The sequence below is a fragment of the Gavialis gangeticus genome, unplaced genomic scaffold (genome assembly GCF_001723915.1).
Source record: "Gavialis gangeticus isolate Ggan-Ray unplaced genomic scaffold, GavGan_comp1, whole genome shotgun sequence".
In the NCBI taxonomy this organism is placed as follows: Eukaryota; Metazoa; Chordata; order Crocodylia; family Gavialidae; genus Gavialis; species Gavialis gangeticus.
In genome coordinates, this window is record NW_017728993.1 from 7,532,693 (window position 1) to 7,539,952 (window position 7,260).

The 7,260-nt window shown below is 44.3% G+C and overlaps 1 protein-coding gene across 2 annotated transcripts in view; it reads right to left on the bottom strand.

Annotated features, from left to right (window-relative positions):
* The window catches only part of CACHD1 (cache domain containing 1), a 224,106-nt gene that overhangs the window by 50,762 nt on the left and 166,084 nt on the right, over positions 1 to 7,260 (bottom strand). For both annotated transcript variants that reach the window (XM_019528449.1, XM_019528448.1), the window contains exons 8-11: positions 4,574 to 4,723; positions 4,011 to 4,244; positions 2,040 to 2,189; positions 1,288 to 1,411 (exon numbers count right to left, since the gene is read on the bottom strand). In XM_019528449.1, coding sequence (XP_019383994.1) covers positions 1,288 to 1,411; positions 2,040 to 2,189; positions 4,011 to 4,244; positions 4,574 to 4,723 — 658 coding nt within the window. The remainder of the gene's footprint in view (positions 1 to 1,287; positions 1,412 to 2,039; positions 2,190 to 4,010; positions 4,245 to 4,573; positions 4,724 to 7,260) is intronic.

Sequence of the window (7,260 nt, forward strand, 5' to 3'; positions counted from 1 at the left end):
ATTTTTAATTAGGACATTCTGAATTTGAAGCTTAGAAATAACAGCAGAAAACAGACCGAGATGCAATGATAAAAAATGCAAGCTAGTACAGTAAAAGCTTTATTATCCAGCATGAGTTGGGTAAGGGGGTGGGGGGTGCCAGTTATCTAAAAATTCTGGTTACCTGAGGCAGGGGTTTTCGGCTGGATGTGGAGCGGGGGTGGTGGCAGCTGCAAGCAGAGCGGTGCCAGCGCAGGGTGGTGAGTAGTGGCAGCGGCTGCCGTGTGCAAGCTTCCCCACCCCCCTGTGTCTGGCCGGCTGGAAACTCCAATTAATAGAGTATTCCGGTTACTAGAATGCCGGTTAACACAGCTTTTGCTGTATATTCGGCAGGGAATATAATGCAAAGTGCAAATAGCTAGTGGAAGGCAGAATACTGGGGAGCAGTAACTCTGAAAGGGATGCAGATAGACAGCAAAGCACACCTGGGTTAACAACATGATCAGTCAAAGACATATCATCTCTCTCTAGATCAAGTATTGTTACATCTAATTCAACTTCTAAAGAACTCGAGCAAAGGAAGGGTAAAACTGCACACACAAAAGTTATTTTCATCATGAAGCAAGGAAGAGAGAGCTCCTTGCCATAGGTTTGACTGAACTCTCACTCAAGTCAACAGAAAGATTTCCACTGACTTCAGTGGACTGTGAGGCAGGCCCTCCTATACAGTTTGGTGCAATCCTACTGGAAATAAAACAGGGCTTCAGTTCTTGGCACCTCACTATTCAAAAGGTAACAAATAGCTAGAGAATATGGAAGAAATTACAACAGGGCCATGGCACAGAAATCTAGAGAGACTAAGAAAATATTTCTAGTATCAAATAGACATGTGGTATTATAATGGCTAAGAGGTTTGGGACAGTATTGTAAATACCTACAAACCCTGAGAAAGCAAGGAACTACTGAGGGTTACTAATAATTCTGATGGAAACAGAGAAAAGGACAATCCAAACTGAATCCCTAGGTAAACTTCCTGATCACGAGCAATACTGGATAAGAAGAGTCTCTCAAGGGAACATGTAGAAACTGCTGCTTGGCATATTAAAGATGGAATGGATAAAATGATAGAAAAAGCCGTCCTGTATAAACAAAGATGGGACTTTGATTCAGACTGGATTTCTGGATACTAAAACCACTAAATACAGGAAGAGTAATTCAAGAACGTAACTCCTTTTAATGTTTTGCACAAATGCTTTTGGCTTCTGCAAACTCTTATTGTAAGCAACAACTTCAGCCTCACTTCCTTACCTAAGGATGTTTTGGCGGACCAATTCAAATTTGGGAATGTTCTCATAATGTATGATGTCTGTGTGAAGTGGTGGTTCAGACAGCAAATAAGGCCTTGTAAGGGATGGATGCATAAGCGTGTACCCTAAAACGAGCAGAAATGGGGTTTTAGTGCAAATGTTCATTCAGGAAATGCTAAATGTAGATAAAAACAAGGACAAGAAGTGCGGCTGCATATGTGAGAGTTCTGTTTAATTAAAAAAATCATCATACAAAAGTAAACATATTATCGTGTAACGAATCAGATTACTGCCAACAGATCTTTAAAATCCTAAAAGCTCAGTAATTTAACTGAAAACAAACCACGACTCAGTGATATAGGCTTTAACAGAAGCACTTGGGATTGCAGGAAAAAATGTAAAGAACTCTAAAAACAATTTTTTCTTTTTTCAAATGTTAGTTTTGCTTTTTTAGCCTACAATGTGGAAAATCTATTTCAGCAATAGGAAACATTCCATATCACGACTGATCTATAGATCTATAATAATTATAATTCCAAACTATATATACACTTACATTTTCAGTTTGGCTGGCAATTACCGTTAGACAATCAAACAACTGGTGCTAATCTTTTAATAATCTACATCATGCACTGTTACTGTCATCCTACCTCCTATGCTTATAAATCAGGATCAGAATTAAGAGTTGGCTTCCTATTTCAGTGGAACAGGAAGATAGCATATTTATATATAGTATCTGAATTACAAAATTACCTTTGTTATCGATGAGAAACGTGTATGAGGCCAAAGAATCTTGGTAATAGGTGACATCCTCCAAGATATATGCAAGGTTAACATCCACACCAACAATCCCTAGCAGCAGGTTTCCGAAGTAACATGGTTTACTTACAGTCATTATCAGACCTTAGTATAAGAGGAATAACACAGTAAATTAGCAGTAAACAAAGTCTCCACATAATTAATAATACAGAACACAGAGCATGTGCTAAGTGAAAACTGGATCAGGTTTACCTCAATGACAAGAAGACCCTTCCATCCATCTAGCAAGGTTAATTTTCCAGGCCGTACACTGCACCAGGATGGAGGGGTTTTTTTTTGCAAAAACAGATTCCAAGACTTAGAAATAAAATTTAAGACCAGGCCTGTAAGTGGGCTTCTCTTCAGAACACACAATTTTAAGTATTTTACTGAAAATACATGTTTTTTTACTTTGTTCAAAACTTGCAAGTTAAGGCTTTATGGCATTTTTCTCCTTAGGACAGACAAATATGGTGTCCCAGTAAAGTGCTCGATTCAAGAAGCACTGCCAGTGATAGAGACCATACGCTGGCAGAGCCATCCCTAGGGCATGGCTAAGTGGGGCAACCATCCCAGGCTCCACGTTTTGGGGGGCCCACGGAGCTGGGTGGAGACATGGGGCTGGCCTGGAGCTGGCAGCTCAGCCCCATGCTGCAGAAGCAGCACGGGGACTCCCCTTTGTGGGGGTACCACGGCCCCATGCACTATTAAGGGGGGCCCCCACACAAGCTGATTTGCCCCGGGCCCTGCACCCCCTTGGGTCAGTTCTATATGCTGGCAATACCTGCAGCACATAATTAAACAACAGCTTTAAAGCTAATACAAGTTTTGACATCTCTCACTGACACCACTGTGCAGCTACATTTTATACCTGCTGCTGGTAGCATAAAACTGTAGATGCGTTCCATAGGATACGAGCAGCTGATAGAAGATTGAGAAGGGGCAGCTGAAAATGCATTTAGATTTTCCTCCTGCTCACTAAATGAGTCACATGATTAGACAGCCATAATTATATGCCTTAGACCACTGATAGGTATTAATATGAAGATGCAACAGGATCTAATTACAATCCCAACAACTGAGCCTCTTGCCATGCCACAGGTGAGTGGTAGAAGGTGCAATTTTAGGATGGAGGATGAGATCCAAATTGCACCATACTTGCCAGTGCAGGAGCAGCCCAGGATCATTATTCTTGTGTGCATGACAATCAGCTGATTTGTCAGCTGGCCCTGGGAATCCACAGGGCTGGTTCAAGCCCCTATATGGTCCTTGGAGCTGGCCAACAATCAACTGACAACTGGCCGACTGGGAATGCTCCATGGCTTGAGCCCCAGAATACTCCCAATCATCTACTGATTGGGAGCACTCCAGGACCAACCCCACCCTGGTGATAATGGACAGTAGGACCACCACGCAGGAAGTTATGGTCCTGCTTCTTTTAGTACAAAGAGGGATGGCTCATCTTTTCACCATCAGAAAGGCACTTTCCTCCTCCATTATGATGCCATACCAACACCTGTGGTCTTGTTACAGGGCCAGCTCAGGCCATAAGCAAGTGCCTGATGGGCTTGCTGGAATGCAGAGGCATGTGGCTATCATTTTAGCCCCAAAATCTAATCCTCAAATTTAGTGCAGTTTCCTACACAAACTCAAATTACAGAGGCCAAATATGGAGGTGTCCGCAAAAGAATTTTCCTCTTGAAAGTACAGTCTAAATTCATTCCATGTCATATTACCCATACTTTCCATAACAGATGTTAAAATTTTACATGTGTTCCCTGCACAAAGGGATTCACTTTGCAGTTGCCTTAAGGGGAGACCTAAAAACACCCGCTTGTAAGTCAGGTATAAATCCAACGTGGTCAAAGGTGGGGAAGATAACCTCTGTTTTACCCCACTCTGTTTCAGGTTTTTCTAAGCACTCACCATCTCCCATTTCATCTGAGAAGGGCAGACTGAAGACGGCTTCATCAATCATTCGGTTGGGGAGGTTAGTGTAAAATCGACCAACTGTGGTTTCCAGGTTACTCAGCTGGTTTAAGACCATCATGCTCCCCTTGATCACAGGCAAGGCAATTCGATCAGGCACTCCATACTTCACAGAGTTCTGCTCTGCCAGATCTCGGAGAAACGCCAGTTCTTTTAAACCGGTCACTCCCTCTGAAAGAGATATGCTGCATCCATTACAGAGAAGAAAGGAATGAACTTATTTTCAATTGAGGCTCCCACCTTATTACAAATTAACACACACTACAAAATGCAGCAAAACTGCAGTTCAGCATGTTGCAGTGTTGGTTTGATTTGCAAGTAGTTTTATCATCTCCCAAATGGGAAACATTCTTACATGTGGGGAATAGCCTATGGAATCCAAGGGCCAAAACTCATTAATAATTCCCCAGACAGAAAAACATGCTTAATTGGATTTAATAAGCCTGCAATACTCAAGAAGAGGACTTTCATCTTTCCTTAATGCAGCAAAAATGTCTTACCATTCATAAGTGCATAAGTGAGAATCATTACTGAGTTATTGAGGAAACTATTTTCTTCATTGATGACACGCAGAGTAGCCTTTTTATCATCCTCTGAGGAATCTTTTGAAGTAATCCCAGCCGAGAGGTAAATTATGACCATATCTGTATCTAAGCAGGAACACACATGACAAAGTACATTAGATTGTGATTTACTCAAGACAGTAATGCTGTAAAAACCCTTATGCAAGTAAAAATGATGAATGTTATCGACAGCTTTATTTCAAGAGTTGCAAGCATCTGCACTGGCTAAAAAACACTCGTTTTGTGGTACCTTTTAGCAGCTATTCCGTATTTCCAAGTCACACCGTTTTAACTACAAATTTGAACCTCTCATTAGTTTTCCAGTGTGGACAGTCAAAGGCTGTGCCCTAGTCACAATGAGTTGGTCAGAACCTGAACATAAAGCCTTTATTCTCAACCCTCTCGTGTACCTGTGTTGGGGCAGTCTAAGTTTAGCCTATGGCTTAAAACACTATAGCTTGCTCTCTCTTTTTTTTTTAAAACTTGCTAGCAAGGGTAGTGAGAGAGTCTTAAGTTTGCATGAGGGTTCTGTGCCACAGCTTAAGCTTTACAATTTTCTACAGGCAGTTCTCTCATACAATGCTTTCTTTCCTTCACTAGCAATGAGGGAGGAGATATTCTACCTCTGTAAAAGCCCTGAATTCTCTTCCAGTGTCCAGGCTCTAAATTTTCTCCAGCTGTGCACCTTGCTGTGTACTACTTATCTACTTAGAACTTCCTGCCATCCAGACATCAGGGGATTTCAGTGGCAGAGATGTACAGATATCATTTGCAAAGTACCCTGCAATCCTTCGGGATGAAGGATACCGTGTGAATATACAGTAATTACTGAGATCCTGGTTGGCACCACTACAGCAAGCAGTGACAGAGGGCTGGGAAATACAGAAGTGTTAATCTTTTCAACAAAACTCTCATCTCGCACACTAGGAGCGTCTCTATAATTTCTTCCATTATGAATTTATTTTTCTGAGTGTGAATGTCTTCTCTTGACATACCCATAAGTCCTGTCAGGGGCGTGTCAGGAGAAGCCAACCAGAAAACTGTTTACAAGAAAACGGCAGCGCATTATACATCCTCTTCACAAACTGCTGCGCCTCAGCCCTGCGAGTTCTGAGGTTTGCTACCCACATACATAATTTTACAATTCTGTCATTTTTATATAAAGAGTCTTAAAATGAAAGTGTGCGTGCACTGAACTTAAAGCTTAAATTTTTCTACCGTCTTACAGAGCAGCGTTTCTCAAGCCATGGGTCACGACCCAAAAGTGGGTCACACGAGCGTATTAAAAGGGTCATCAACAAACTGAAAGTGGCTTTTCCCTTGCAGGCTGGCAGAGTTCCAGCCTGTGAGGGGCTGCTTGGAGCCCCCTCATGCCCCACGCACTGCTCCCCTCCCCCCCAGTGCCCCACACATAAGAGGGCTGGGGCCTGGGGGACAGCAGTTGGCAGTGACTAACACTGGGTCAGGACTGGCCACTGATGTTTACAAATGGGTCCTGGTACAAAAAAGGTTGAGAACCGCTGTTCTAAAGGAAAGCAAGCGCACTGAACTTGAAACTTCAAGTAATGGGCCCTTACGTGTCTGTGCTCCAACAGCCAACAACAAAAGTTGCGTGAAAGTGAAATAAAAATGCATAGTTTCACATTGCAGTGGGGTACGCAAGTGTATTCTCTTCCTAACATGCAAAGAATGCTAAGCATGAAATAGGTACTAGGATGCAGTAAAAATCTATGGCCAATAATCTTCGAATAAGTACTGATGTCTAAGTCTTATACCAGCCAACTTCAGCTGCATTAGATTTATTACAAATAGGGGTACACCGGTAAAGATTTTTTGGGCCAATACTGATGGCCAATTATTGACTAGCCAATTGCCGATATTCAGCCCTGCAGCTTGGAAAGTAGAGTCTGACTGGTAAGTCTGTGGAAGGGGGAAGGGGCATGGGGGTGCAGATCGAGGCCCCCATGCTGAGGGAGGGAGTGGGGCGGGGGCAGATGCTGCCCAACCGTGGTGAGGCAGGGCACAGGACGGAGCTGCAGGCAGCTCATTTGGGGGAAGGGGGGGAAAGGGAGGTTTTCCACCACTGTGTGCACCCTGGAGGAGGTACGGGGGCACATACCCCCAGATCTGTGTGCAGGCCCACTGTGCATTCGGGGCTGGGGTTGTGCCAGGCTGGGCAGGGGCTGTGCTCAGGCTGGGTGGTGGTGACAGTGTTGGGAGGGGGGCTACAGCCACCCGAAAATTCACTGTAACCCCTCTTCCAGAGCCACCGCTACCTGCTCCAAGAACAGCCCCGGCACACTCTCCTGCTGGGAAGAGGTTGGCACAGGCTCAACCCCAGCCTCGAGCACACAGCCTGCCCTCATTCTGTGCACAGATTTGGGGCACACATGCCCCCCCATACCTCCACCAGGGATGTGCACAGCAGTGAGAGCTACCCCCTTCCCCCAACCCCCAGATGAGCCACCCACAGCTCTGTCCCACACCCCGCCCCACCATGACTGGGCAGCACCTGTCTCTACCCCTGCCCCAGCCCCACTCCCTCCCTCACCATGAAGGCCTCATCCTTGTAACCTATCTAGGTCCAACTGTAGCCTGTTGCTCCCCTCTATTGTGCCCACATC